At 44.6% G+C, this 15,094-nt stretch overlaps 1 protein-coding gene across 1 annotated transcript in view; it reads right to left on the bottom strand.

Annotated features, from left to right (window-relative positions):
* The window catches only part of LOC106568078 (unconventional myosin-XVIIIa), a 111,262-nt gene that overhangs the window by 58,470 nt on the left and 37,698 nt on the right, over window positions 1-15,094 (bottom strand). Inside the window, exons 3-13 of the mRNA XM_014138085.2 lie at window positions 12,627-12,714; window positions 12,309-12,415; window positions 11,973-12,149; window positions 9,229-9,439; window positions 8,865-9,108; window positions 8,548-8,611; window positions 8,143-8,287; window positions 3,776-3,787; window positions 2,843-3,013; window positions 448-538; window positions 151-343 (exon numbers count right to left, since the gene is read on the bottom strand). Coding sequence (XP_013993560.1) covers window positions 151-343; window positions 448-538; window positions 2,843-3,013; window positions 3,776-3,787; window positions 8,143-8,287; window positions 8,548-8,611; window positions 8,865-9,108; window positions 9,229-9,439; window positions 11,973-12,149; window positions 12,309-12,415; window positions 12,627-12,714 — 1,503 coding nt within the window. The remainder of the gene's footprint in view (window positions 1-150; window positions 344-447; window positions 539-2,842; window positions 3,014-3,775; window positions 3,788-8,142; window positions 8,288-8,547; window positions 8,612-8,864; window positions 9,109-9,228; window positions 9,440-11,972; window positions 12,150-12,308; window positions 12,416-12,626; window positions 12,715-15,094) is intronic.

The raw sequence follows: 15,094 nt of genomic DNA, 5'->3' as shown, positions 1-15,094 counted from the left end.
CTATGAAGTTCTAATTTGCCATGGCTTACAGGAAGTAATAGTGTGTCATCTTATGTCCTGTATGTGAGAATGTGTATTTGAATCCTTAAAAGTGTGTGTGTGTGTTTACATACGAGTTAGTGTGTGTGTGTACTGTGCATATTAAGCTACCTCTTTGTATCTCTCTAGCTCCTGTACAAAGGTGCGCTGATAGAACAGTGTCTGCAGGCGCTCCTGGGTGTAGTTATGGCAGAGCTCTTCAAAGGTGGCTCCGCGCTCCCGCTTGGCCCAGCGAGGGTTCTGAAAGCCCGGGGTGTCCACGATGAGCAGGGAGCACAGAGAGTGCTGGCTGGACTTCAGAGCACTGGCACACACAGACACACAGTCAGACCAAAAAAAACTGAGAACCAGCTGTAGTGGTGCATGCTTGCGTCATCTCCCTCTATCTCTGGTAAAGTGGTGACTAACCGGTTGATGAGGGAGACGAGGAGGGTGAAGAGCTCTGAGTACAGCCCAGATGCCATGGCTTCTAAACACTCCATGGCTGTGGCCTTGGAACCTGGTGGGAGAATAGGTGAAGAGACAAATTCACAACAACGTCCCCATCAAATCAGGCAGCATAGAGCGCCTTCAGAAAGTATTCAGACCCCTTGATTTTGTTACTTTACAGCCTTATTCTAAAATGGATTTTAAAAAAATTCAGCAATCTACACACAATACCCCATAATGACAAAACAGGTTTTTAGAAATTCTTGCAAATTTATTACAAATATACATCTGAAATACCTTATTTACATAAGCATTCAGACCATTTGCTATGAGACTCAATTTAGCTCCGGTGCATCCTGTTTCCATTGATCATCCTTGAGATGCTTCTACAACTTGATTGGCGTACACGTGTGGTAAATTCAATTGACTGGACATGATTTGGAAAGGCACACATCTGTCTATATAAGGTCCCACAGCCGACTGTGTGTCAGAGCAAAAACCAAGCAATGTGGTCGAAGGAATTGTCCGTAGAGCTCCGAGAGAGGATTGCGTTGCGGCACAGATCTGGGGAAGGGAACCACCAAGACTCTCCCTACAGCTGGCCGCCCGGCCAAACTGAGCAATCAGGAGAGAAGGGCCTTGGTCAGGGAGGTGACCAAAAACCCGATGGTCACTCTGACAGAGCTCCAGAGTTCCTTCCAGAAGGACAACCATCTCTGCAGCACTCCACCAATCAGGCCTTTATGGTAGAGTGGCCAGACGGAAGGCCTAGAAGGCCCATAAAGACTCTCAAAGCACGAGAAACAAGATTCACTGGTATGATGAAACCAAGATTGAAATCTTTGGCGGGAATGCCAAGCGTCACACCTGGAGGAAACCTGGCTCCATCCCTACAGTGAAGCATGGTGGTGGCAACATCATGCTTTGGGGATGTTTTTCAGAGGCAGTGACTGGGAGACTAGTCAGAATCCAGGGAAAGATGAACGTACCAAAGTACAGAGAAATTAAAACCCCAGTCTGAGGTCCAGAGCAGGTTAAGGTTCACTTTCCAACAGGACAACGACGCTAAGCACGCAGCCAAGACAACACAGGAGTGGCTTCGGGACAAGTCTCTGAATGTCCTTGAGTGACCCAGCCAGAGCCCGGACTTGAACCCGATTGAACATCTCTGGAAAGACCCGAAAATAGCTGTGCAGAGACGCTCACCTTCCAACCTAACAGAGCCTGAGAGGATCTGCAGAGAAGAATTGGAGAAACTCCCCAAATACATGTGTGCCAAGGCTGTAATCGCAGCCAAAGGTGCTTCAACAAAGTACTGAGTAAAGTGTCTGAATACTTATGTAAATGTAATACTTCAGGTTTTTTTTATTTTATACATTTGCAAAAAAAAATCTAAAAAGCTGTTTTTGCTTTGTCATTATGATGGGAATTTTTTTTTAAATCATTTTTAGAATAAGGCTGTAACGTAACAAAAAGTAGAAAATGTAAATGGATCTGAATACTTTTCCGAAACACTGTACATAGCAGTGGCATGGAATGCTTGGCTCACTCCAGTGAGTGTGACATTTGAAATGGGATAACTGCAGGAAACCAACTAAACCTAGTACTATTGCCCCTGAATCTGAGGTGGTAACAGAGGAAGACAGGTAAATCCCAACCATGTCTGATGGGTGGCAACATTATTGTATCCTACTGGCTCTGTATTCTACTCACAAAGCAGAGTAATCTAGGAAGGTTTAGACTGACTTGTCAGCAGTGCTCAGATCAAACCACACACAACATCCACATGTACGCCTCATGGCAGTGTGCGTAGATGAGAAAGCTATCCCATGTCAGTAAGGTTTACCAGGTGCCCAGTGCCATGAGGCATGGATGTTGTGTGTTTTGATCTGAGAAATTCTGGAAAGTCTGAGTTTGGCCACAAAGCAGTGTAATCTAGGAAGGTTCAGAGTACAGGGCCGGAATGATACCATCTACCATATCCAGGAATAGCTACTGAGCTAAAGGTGGCTGGAGGGAGAAATCTCTGCGTTTGGGAAGGGAGGACATAGACAAGGTAAAATAAAGGCTAACTGTCCAGTTCTCCTGTGATAAGGTTCTGACTGCATACATGTCCTTCAAAGTATGTGGGTCAACCCCTGAAAACTCTGAGGTACTGTACATGTGAAAAGAAATAATCAATGGAATCAAATTAGAATTTCAAGGGCAATGCATAAGGAAGACTTCCTAAAATCCTCCTGATATTTTTTGTATACCTACCCATCAATAACCACTGCGGTAGTCATTACTTGGATAAGCTTTAACTTTCAGAGAAGCGTGTCGTGTCCCCTAGGTGATGAGCTGAGGGACCGTGTGTGTGTAGTCCCAGGTGTACCTGAGAAGTCTCCTGCTGCATCGTCTGTCCCCTGACGTATAGAGCTGGCTCTGGGCAGGGTGCCCTTGGCCTGGTGCTTGAAGATGGAGGAGGAGAGCTCTTCTAGAGTGCAGCCCAGCAGGTAGGCAGCCTTCTGCGCCCATTCATGACGTGCAAACTGTTTCCTACCGGCTGAGACAAACAGAAATACAACCATTATCACCTCTGCCAACAACCATGGGGACAGTATGTCTATCCACGACAGGAGAATGCAGTTGACAGAGGCGGTGTGTGTCTGGGTCAAGTCGACCCTACCCAGGCTAACACAGCTGTGATAGTAGAAGAGCTAACAATAACAACCTCATCAGGATAGTGAAATGAAGCCTATACAAACCACATTCAAGGTACTGTGCATCTAAATGGTATAAATTCTAAATTCTCCTCTACAGTCCCATTAGCTTAAAGCTTTTTTGTCAATACCATTTAACGTAGTTCAAAAAGCTCTAACATTTTTTCAATGTTATTTTTCCTCGCAGCTAAATCCTTCATCCAGACATACACAGGAAATAATTACAGGGACTATCATTCCAAAGTATGAAGTTGCAGAAGCACGAGCCTCGGTCTGCAAACCATGTCTGGTGGATGGGTGATGAGAGTGAGTGGATAGAAGTGGTTTTTAATTTCAGTGGTATTGGAGAGGAACCCTCCCTCAGACACTTAAGAGGGCGACTGACTGGGGAACATCAGACAGTTGTGCTTCTGACTGAGGAATGCTGGTATCTCCCTGTTTCATCGGGCCTATGAGAGCGTCACATACCACCATGTTGTGACAAGCAAAAAGGCAATTAAAGAAAAAGACTTAGAACTTCATTAAAATGCTAATGCCACCATGTCTGCTCACAGCAATAAAAGCACAGAGTCAGAACATAACAATATGGAGAGGGGTGTTTTTACCTTTGTCTGCGTCTGCAATTCAAGGGGTGCAGCATGCAACATGCAAGTAAGAACAGGTAGTTAGAACAGAACAGCTGGAGCAACAGTAGCAATGTATACAGTACATGAAGACAAACACCACTCTAACAGCAGCAATGGGCATGCTTTAACAGGGTCTGACCAACACACTGCATTCAGGAGCTTCATTGGAAAACAATGTACTGAGAGTTGAGGAGTAGAACAGCCCACACTTGTCAGAATACCCAATCAACCTCCCGTTCATTCAGCTCTACTGATAGCAGGTTGATAAAGTCATGTACTTCTTTAGTATTGACACTGCAACTCATGATAAATAAAGGTCTATGCTGCCCTCTGGTGTTACCTAGTCAAACTGCACTGCTTATCATTAGGGTGTTTCATCAAACCTCAAATGAACTCACCCATTTCTAAACTCTCTATAATACCACAAAGATGTTGTAGTATTATAGGAGGGCAGCATGTATTAACATATTTCCACCAAGTGGCAACTGACAGATTTTTTGGTCAATCTGACAGATTGTAACACAACAAATATGTATCTTTATTTTTAAATTGTATTTATTGAACTAGGCAAGCCAGTTAAGAAAAAAAATCTTATTTAAAATGACGGCCTACCCCGGCCAAACCCTAACACGGACGACACTGGGCCAATTGTGTGCCACCCTTTGGGACTCCCAATAATGGCTGGTTGTGATACAGCATGGAATCCAATTAACCTATTAAACAGCCAATTAACACTTCAGAGACAAGAGGAAGAGAAGATCAAAACAGTATTAGACAGAAAAACAACCAGAAGAGTGTTTGTTTGGGATCATTACCAATTTCCTCTATGACTGACACTGCAGAGAAGGCAACGTTAGACAATGTGAATAAGCATTCCAACTGCGCACACATTCATTTTCATTAGTACAGTGTAAACAATCCATCTCATTCTGGGCTGTCAGGCAAATAAACTCAGCAAAAAAAGGAATGTCACTGTCAACTGCGTTTATTTTCAGCAAACTTAACATGTGTAAATATTTGTATGAACATAACAAGATTCAACAACTGAGACAAACTGAACAAGTTCCACAGACACGTGACTAACAGAAATGGAATAATGTGTCGCTGAACAAAAGGGGGTCAAAATCAGAAGTAACAGTCAGTATCTGGTGTGGCCACCAGCTGCATTAAGTACTGCAGTGCATCTCCTCATGGACTGCACCAGATTTGCCAGTTCTTGCTTTGACATGTTACCCCACTCTTCCACCAAGGCACCTGCAAGTTCCCAGACATTTCTGGGGGGGGAATGGCCCTAGCCCTCACCCTCCGATCCAACAGGTCCCAGACGTGCTCAATGGGATTGAGATCAGGGCTCTTCTCTGGCCATGGCAGAACACTGACATTCCTGTATTGCAGGAAATCACGCACAGAACAAGCAATATGGCTGGTGGCATTGTCATGCTGGAGGGTCATGTCAGGATGAGCCTGCAGGAAGGGTACGACATGAGGGAGGAGGATGTCTTCCCTGTAACGCACAGAGTTGAGATTGCCTGCAATGACAACAAGCTCAGTCCAATGATGCTGTGACACACCGCCCCCAGACCATGACAGACTCTCCACCTCCAAATCGATCTCGCGCCAGAGTACAGGCTTCGGTGTAACGCTCATTCCTTCGATGATAAACGTGAATCCGACCATCCCCCCGGTGAGACAAAACCGCGACTTGTCAGCAGAGAGCACTGACAGTCCTGTCTGGTGACGTTGTTGCCAGTGATGTCTGGTGAGGACCTGCCTTACAACAGGCCTACAAGCCCTCAGTCCAGCCTCTCTCAGCCTTTGTGGACAGTCTGAGCACTGATGGAGGGATTGTGCGTTCCTGATGTAACTCAGGCAGTTGTTGTTGCCATCCTGTACCTGTCCCGAAGGTGTGATGTTCAGACATACCGATACTGTGCAGGTGTTGTTACACATGGTCTGCCACTGCGAGGACGATCTGCTGTCCGTCCTGTCTGCCTGTAGAGCCGTCTTAGGCGTCTCACAGTACGGACATCACAATTTATTGCCCTGACCACATCTGCAGTCCTCATGCCTCCTTGCAGCATGACTAAGGCACGTTCACGCAGATGAGCAGGGACCCTGAGCATCTTTCTTTTGGTGTTTTTCAGAGTCAGTAGAAAGGCCTCTTTAGTGTCCTAAGTTTTCATAACTGTGACCTTAATTGCCTACCATCTGTAAGCTGTTAGTGTCTTAACAACCGTTCCACAGGTGCATGTTCATTAATTGTTTATGGTTCATTGAACAAGCATGGGAAACAGTGTTTAAACCCTTTACAATGAAGATCGGTGAAGGGACGTTTCTTTTTTTGCTGAGTTTAGCAATTAAACACAATGGGTTGTTCTCTGAGGAGGCACAGCAGCAAACAGACAGAGCTTTCCAATGACAAGGCAAAGCATTTAGTCAGCTAAGGCTGAAGTTGGGCTGGGACTTTTTGCTTCTTGAGTTGGATCACTTAACTTTTTAGGGTATAGGGGGCATTATTTTTGATTTCGGATGAAAAGCCTGCCTAATACTCGGGCCCAGAGTCAAATAATTGCATATATTAGTAGGTTTGGACAGAAATCACTCTGAAGTTTCTAAACCTGTTTGAATGATGTCTGTGAGTATAACAGAACTCATATGGCAGGCAAAACCCGGAGAAAAATCCAACCAGGAAGTGGGAAATCTGAGAATTTATGTTCTTCTTTTGAATCCCTATCAAAACTACAGTGTGTGGGGTCACGTTGCACTTCCTAAGGCTTCCATTGGCTGTCAACAGCCTTTAGAAAGTTTTCATCCTTCTGTTACTGGGCAGAGAATAGTAGCTCAGTCAATGAGTGGACTGCCTATGGACAAAGGGCTTGGTGATGTGCGATCCCACGAGCACGCCGTTCCTTTTTCTCCTGGAATGAAGACGCCATTGTCTGGTTGGAAAATGATCAACGTTTTATGTTAAAAATACCCTAAGGATTGATTGTAAACAACGTTTAACATGTTTCTACGACCGGTAATGGAACATTTTGACTTTTCGTCTCTGGTACTGCGCTCACGCGTTATGCCTTTGGATAGTGATCTGAACGCACGAACAAAACGGAGGTATTTGGAAATAAATATGGAGTATTTCGAACAAAACAAACATTTCTTGTGGAAGTAGGAGTCCTCGGAGTGCATTCTGACGAAGATCAGCAAAGGTAAGAGAATCTTTATAATACTAATTCAGTGTTTTGTTGCTGCCAGAACTTGGCGGGTAGCTGTATAGCTTGCTTCGATGGCTGAGCTATGTACTCAGAATATTGAACAATGTGCTTTCTCCGTAAAGTTATTTTGAAATCTGACAAAGCGGTTGCGTCAAGGAGTAGTGTATCTATAATTCTTTCAATAACTGTTGTAAATTTTATCAACGTTTATGATGAGTATTTTTGTAAATTGATGTGCACATTCACCAGAGGTTTTGGTGGGAATACATTTTCTGAACATCACGCGCCAATGTAAAATGCTGTTTTTGGATATAAATATGAACTTTATCGAGCAAAACATACATGTATTGTATAACATGAAGTCCTATGAGTGCCATCTGATGAAGATCAAAGGTTAGTGAATATTTTAGCTGTACTTTTGGTTTTTGTGATGCATGTCCTTGCTTGGAAAATGGCTGTGTGGATTTTCTTGTGAAGTTTATGTCCTAACATAATCTAATTTTATGCTTTCGCCGTAAAGCCTTTTTGAAATCGGACAATGTGGTTAGATTAACGAGAGTCTTATCTTTAAAATGGTGTAAAATAGTTGATCGTTTGAGAAAATGAAATTATGAGATTTTTGCTGTTTTGTATTTCGCGCCATGCCATTTCACTGGCTATTGAATAGTGTGGGACGGTCACGTCCCACCTAGCCCAGAGAAGTTAAAACTCTTCAGGTGTCGCCCAACTGTCTCAAACTGACACCAACCATTTTGGTGGTTGAACGGTAAAGGAATGCAATGAAAATCTCCCCTGCAGATGGTAAAACATGGAATTATTGAAAGTGCTCATAGACTTCACAACTGTCACATAAATGTCCTCAATGTTCTCAGCTTGAAAAGCTCCTTGAAACAAACAAAGGCCCTGGATTGATGGCAGCTGCAGCACCATGAACTCTTATTTCAGAATACACCCAGTGTCTCTTTGCTTGGCTTTACTCTTTCAACTACACTATGCAAATGTATTCTATTTTTGTTGAATACAGAAAACATGCATCTGTCATGGAAGTGTTTCATGGAATTTAAATACAGAATACAGCTGCATTATTAGCCTGTGGACTGAACATCTGACATGGTCTCAGAGTAGGCTCCTTACCCTTGGTGGCTCCTGCAGCCCCTAAGTGGTAGATGGCCCCCAGGACCAGCCAGAAGGCCCTCTGCTCCTCCCCACTGATACCCAGGACCTTCATGGCTGCCTGCAGCTTGGTGAACTGCTGGGAGGCCCGCTGCTTGTCTTCAGACTGGGCGAGCATGGGGGGGGAGAAACGACAGTTGTTTATATGGACTATATTTAATAGAATTGCACCTTTAATTTAACAGGGAGTCCCATTGGGAGCCCTGCATCTTACAATTACACAACAAGTTACATAGGAAATACAGCATAAAATTAAATTAAAAAAACTCGCATAAAAAGCAGTACGAGTCTATTCACACAAAACCAAATAAAACTTTACTGACAAGGTCTTTCTCACAAGGTCCTTGGGGCCCTGGGTAGAGTTACCTTGGGTTGAGGCACAATTCCAAAAGCACTGTTTTCAGCAAAGTGGTTGAAGTGCAGCTTAGTCCTGGGTAGGCAATATGAGACAAGCTGTCATTCAGTCACAATGACAAGAGTATACATGACAGAACTACTCAAGAGTTTCTGACCTTCAAAACTCACACTTTAAAGTAAATGAAGGACAGAGTGAGAGAGAGTAAGATGGAGAGGTGAAAGGGAGAAAGGTGAGAGGGAGCAGAGAAAAAGAGAGGGAGCGAGAGAGAGTTCGGCAAGGGTGTAGGTCCACTCCACACAGAGGTCTGAGGAAGATGACAGCTTACGTGAGAGAGCTGTCAGCTCCAGCCATCATATAGTAGAAGACATTGAAAGTGGACTCTCCCTCTGGCCGCCTAGTCACTCTTAGCTTCTCTAGCAGCATGGTCTGAATGGAGGCCGAGGCCACCTGACCAGCCTGGTCAACATCCAGGCACACGATGTGAGAGAAGCGACTGGCGTTTCCGTTCATGGAAGTGGAACTGTTCCCAAAGGCCTCCAGGATGGTGTAGACTGCCTGCCACTTCTCCGCTGGGAGACACACAGAAACAGGCCAAATAGGAAATAGCAGGCAAATAATGGACTTTCAAATGAAAAATGTAAATAACTTGTTCTGTAACCTACTGCATGTTCATTCCCCTCAAAACCTACCAGAGAAGGTCTTGCCAGTGCTGCCAGCGATGGTGACCAGGTACTGGACCAGGTGTTGACAATTGGTGGTCTTGCCGCTGCCGCTCTTTCCCAGTAGCACAATGGACTGGTCCTGACGGGTGGTCAGCAGATTCCTATAGGCTGACTGGGCCACGCCATAGATGTGAGGCGCTGTGTCCTCCCTCCTGCACCCCTTAAACATGTGCATCACCTGGCGAGAGAGCGAGAGAGAGCGAGAGAGCGAGGTGAGGAGACTTTATAATGGTGAGAATAACAACCTCTCCAATTCAAAAATCCAGTCCTAATTTCTCTTTCTGGTGTTCATGTATATTTTTGTAATTTTGTTGTTGTTGTTGTTGTTGTTGTTGTTGTGGGGTGTAGTTCAGCTTTAATATTACAGATAGATTGTGGGTTCTATCAATGTAATTGTCTGCATCATTTACAATCCTTCTTCCTTCTTTATTATTTCCCCCTAACCCTACCACACCTCCCCTAATTGGAGTAAACTAATGGCCAACAATACTTGGGCTTCTATTTACAGCTTATACATACATACATTTTACAGACAGAATTTTTTACATTAGTTATCTTATTTGTTTTTAATCCTTTTAAGTCCCACCTTTCAGCTCCCCTCAACCCCTCCCATCTACACTATGTCTTAAGACCATCCGTTTGGATTTCTAATTGACATATTTTTCAACTACACTAACATTTCACAAACATTTTGAACCTTTCAATCCTCAACGTTTCTACAGTGTAAATCTTTCTGATTGAGAGGGGGTCAAATACTTATTTCCTCATTAAAACGCAAACCAATTTATAACATTTTTGACATGCGTTTTTCTGGATTTTTTTGTTATTCTGTCTCACTGTTCAAATAAACCTACCATTAAAATTATAGACTGATCATTTCTTTGTCAGTGGGCAAACGTACAAAATCAGCAGGTGATCAAATACTTTTCCCCCCTCACTGTACACACACACACACACACACACACACACACATATATATACACTGCTCAAAAAAATAAAGGGAACACTTAAACAACACAATGTAACTCCAAGTCAATCACACTTCTGTGAAATCAAACTGTCCACTTAGGAAGCAACACTGATTGACAATAAATTTCACATGCTGTAGTGCAAATGGAATAGACAACAGGTGGAAATTATAGGCAATAAGCAAGACACCCCAAATAAAGGAGTGGTTCTGCAGGTGGAGACCACAGACCACTTCTCAGTTCCTATGCTTCCTGGCTGATGTTTTGGTCACTTTTGAATGCTGGCGGTGCTTTCACTCTAGTGGTAGCATGAGACGGAGTCTACAACCCACACAAGTGGCTCAGGTAGTGCAGCTCATCCAGGATGGCACATCAATGCAAGCTGTGGCAAGAAGGTTTGCTGTGTCTGTCAGCGTAGTGTCCAGAGCATGGAGGCGCTACCAGGAGACAGACCAGTACATCAGGAAACGTGGAGGAGGCCGTAGGAGGGCAACAACCCACAGCAGGACCGCTACCTCCGCCTTTGTGCAAGGAGGAGCAGGAGGATCACTGCCAGAGCCCTGCAAAATGACCTCCAGCAGGCCACAAATGTGCATGTGTCTGCTCAAACGGTCAGAAACAGACTCCATGAGGGTGGTATGGGGGCCCGACGTCCACAGGTGGGGGTTGTGCTTACAGCGCAAAACCGTGCAGGACGTTTGGCATTTGCCAGAGAACACCAAGATTGGCAAATTCGCACTGGCGCCCTGTGCTCTTCACAGATGAAAGCAGGTTCACAATGAGCACATGTGACAGACGCGACAGAGTCTGGAGACGCCGTGGAGAACGTTCTGCTGCCTGCAACATCCTCCAGCATGACCGGTTTGGCGGTGGGTCAGTCATGGTGTGGGGTGGCATTTCTTTGGGGTTGCCGCACAGCCCTCCATGTGCTCGCCAGAGGTAGCCTGACTGCCATTAGGTACCGAGATGAGATCCTCAGACCCCTTGTGAGACCATATGCTGGTGCGGTTGGCCCTGGGTTCCTCCTAATGCAAGACAATGCTAGACCTCATGTGGCTGGAGTGTGTCAGCAGTTCCTGCAAGAGGAAGGCATTGATGCTATGGACTGGCCCGCCCGTTCCCCAGACCTGAATTCAATTGAGCACATCTGGGACATCATGTCTCGCTCCATCCACCAACGCCACGTTGCACCACAGACTGTCCAGGAGTTGGAGGATGCTTTAGTCCAGGTCTGGGAGGAGATCCCTCAGGAGACCATCCGCCACCTCATCAGGAGCATGCCCAGGTGTTGTAGGGAGGTCATACAGGCACGTGGAGGCCACACACACTACTGAGCCTCATTTTGACTTGTTTTAAGGACATTACATCAAAGTTGGATCAGCCTGTAGTGTGGTTTTCCACTTTAAATTTTGAGTGTGACTCCAAATACAGACCTCCATGGGTTGATAAATTGGATTTCCATTGATTATTTTTGTGTGATTTTGTTGTCAGCACATTCAACTATGTAAAGAAAAAAGTATTTAATAAGATTGTTTCTTTCATTCAGTTCTAGGATGTGTTGTTTAAGTGTTCCCTTTATTTTTTTGAGCAATATGTAAATAAATATGTAAATAAATAAATCATATTGGTTGCAAGAATGTTGTATAATAATTTCAAATGTAAAAACTCTGGTGTACTTGCTACTCTCCAAGAATATATCCCCTCCCCTATCCTGCTAACCGCAGGCTCCAACCAGAACAGTACCTTCTCAGAGTAAATGGAGGGAGCGCTGATGGGGTTGATGACCACCATGTTGGGTCCAGCGTGGGAGTGGATGAGGTTGCCCCCGTAGCGCTGGCGCAGGGTGTGCATCACACTGGACTCATTGAGGTACTGCAGCGAGGACAGGTCCTCCACGCGGTCAAACGATGGAGGGTTTGCCTACACACATGGGTTAGAGGACAGCGTTCAAAGAGGTGATACACCACTTCTCTTCAGATAATGACCCAATAAAAGTACTCAGATCCAATAGGAGAACAATTCAATTAGGTGCACTTCAGGGGCCAATCACCATGTACATTTTGGTGAGTTTAGGTTTACCTTCTCCACATCATCCTCATGCACATCCAGCAACGAGCCGTCGCTCTCCAGTCTGATCTTGACTGTCCCCTCTGGCAGACTGCCTGGCTCCGTCTTCAACAGGGTCGCTGTGGTGACCAGTCAGAACAGATTCAGTATCATTATGATCTACAGCCACAGAGAAAATGTTTGTCTAGGCTGCATCATGTGTTATATTGAACACATTTACAAATTCAATACCAGTATGGCTTATTACTTCAGTCAGGATATCAAGAGCAAATTGAACATGCTTAAATGTTGATCATATTGGGGTGTATGTTGGCGTTCATCTCTACTAACCCAAGGAAAATCCATCCTTGTGAATCAGCCACACTTTCTCAGTCCCGTACCAGGCCTTCTCAGCAGCTATCTGCTCCTCAGTCTTCACCTGTGAGAGAGCAGGCCCAGACAGGGTTAGTACATTTCTAAAAGAAGAAAAGCTAGAAGGCAGGCGCAGAGGTGTACAGTGCAGTTGGAAAGTATCCAGACCCCTTGACTTTTTCCACACTTTATGTTACAGCCTTATTCTAAAAATAGATTTAAAAAAAAATGTTTTAATCCTCAATCTACACAAAATACCCCATTATGACAAAGCGAAAACAGGTTTCATTTTTTTGCAAACGTAATAAAAACTACCTTATTTACATAAGTTTTCATACCCTTTGCCAGTGAGACACGAAATTGAGCTCAGGTGCATCCTGTTTCCATTGATCATCCTTGAGATGCTTCTACAACATGACTGGAGTGCACCTGTGGTAAATTAAATTGATTGGACATGATTTGGAAAGGCACCCACACCTGTCAAAATAAAAAGGTCCCATTGTTGACAGTGAATGTCAGAGCAAAAACCAAGCCATGAGGTCAAAGTAATTGTCCGTAGAGCTCAGAGAAAGGATTGTGTCAAGGCACAGATCTGGGGAAGGGTAGCAAAACATTTCTGCAGCATCGAAGGGCCGCAAGAACACAGTGGCCTCCGTCATACTTAAATGGAAGAAGTTTTGAACCACCAAGATTCTTCCCTCTGGAGCTCTCTGACAGAGCTCCAGATTTCCTCTGGAGGACAACCATCTCTGCAGCACTCCACCAATAAGGCCTTTATGGTAGGGTGGCCAGACAGAAACCACTCCTCAGTAAAAGGCATATGACAGCCCACTTGGAGTTTGCCAAAAGGAACCTAAAGACTCTCAGACCATGAGAAACAAGATTCTCTGGTCTGATGAAACCAAGATTGAACTCTTTGGCATGAATGCCAAGCGTCACATCTGGAGGAAACCTGGCACCATCCCTACGGTGAAACATGGTGGTGTCAGCATTATGCTGTGGGGATGTTTTTCAGCGACAGGGAGACAGACAGACTAGTCAGGATCGAGGGAAAGATGAACGGAGCAAAGTACAGAGATCCTTGATGAAAAACTGCACCAGAGTGCTAAGGACCTCAGACTGGGGCAAAGGTTCACCTTCCAACATGACAATGAACTTAAGCACACAGCCAAGACAACGCAGGAGTGGCTTCGGGACAAGTCTCAATGTCCTTGAGTGGCCCAGCCAGAGCCCAGACTTGAACCCAATCGCACATCTCTGGAGACCTGAAAATAGCTGTGCAGCGACACTCCCCATCCAACCTGACAGAGCCTGAGAGGATCTGCATTGAATGGGAGAAACTCCACAAATACAGGTGTGCCAAGCTTGTAGCGTCATACCCAAGAAGACTCAAGGCTGAAATCGCTGCCAAAGATGCTTCAACAAAGTACTGAGTAAACAGTCTGAATACTTATTTAAATGTGATTTTCAGTTTTTTGTACATTTGTAAAAATGTATTTTTTTTTTTTTAAACAGTTTTTGCTTTGTCCTTATGGGGTAGCATGTGTAGATTGATGAGTAAAACATGTTTTTTAATCAATTTTATAGTAAGGCTGTAACGTAACAAAATGTATAGAAAGTGAAGGGGTCTGAATACTTCCTGAATGCACTGCATGTATACCCAGAGAGATGACTGAGATAGATGTATTAACACCAGTGGAAAGGTTGTCATGCTCAGTAACCAGACATCTTTAAACTGGAGGACAGGAACAAGTGGGAAAGGGGCTCTGGTTTTGCATTGCAGTGTCATCCTCTCCGTGAGGGAGGAGGAGTTTTGTTCTTCCCCATGGAACACTTGACCCGAACACCCACTCCCCCCACACTCTTACCTCCCAAACCCCCACCTGGCCTCCAGAAAGCCCCTCATGGCCCACTAGGCAGGCCCCTGGTCTCTACTCTGTGTTACCATCAGATCACTCCCTGCAACCAAAGTACTGAGAGCCCACTCTCACTGAAAGGATAGGGAGTCACGAATAAAGCCTGCTACATAACCGAACATCATTACACAGCACAACACATGACTGGACTGGCTTCACCACAAATATTTATGAAGAATGTGAAAGAGATAATATGAACAAAGATCATATTACAATTAATCTGTGGATGAACTCGTGCAATTTGAGTTACCAGGTTTTCCTCTAACAGGATCTGAAAATCATACTGAAAAGCAAGCCACATCCCTAGACAAGCATACACTCACTGTAAACCTACTAGACATGGTAAAATACTGAGGAACTCACTTCATCATCAGATAAAAAAGGCTTAATAAGTCATGCATTTCATTAGTTTCTCAATATTCTACCAGTTCATCACAGAAACAAAATCCCTGCTGAGGATGTAGGCTCTGTGATTCACACACACAACACGTCCAGGGCAGGACTGAGGGAGATGCATGGGGTATTGCAGTC

Source organism: Salmo salar, chromosome ssa13 (genome assembly GCF_905237065.1).
Source record: "Salmo salar chromosome ssa13, Ssal_v3.1, whole genome shotgun sequence".
Taxonomy (NCBI): domain Eukaryota; kingdom Metazoa; phylum Chordata; class Actinopteri; order Salmoniformes; family Salmonidae; genus Salmo; species Salmo salar.
Note: the sequence above shows the minus strand (reverse complement) of the source record. Positions and strands in the feature narration are given on the sequence as shown.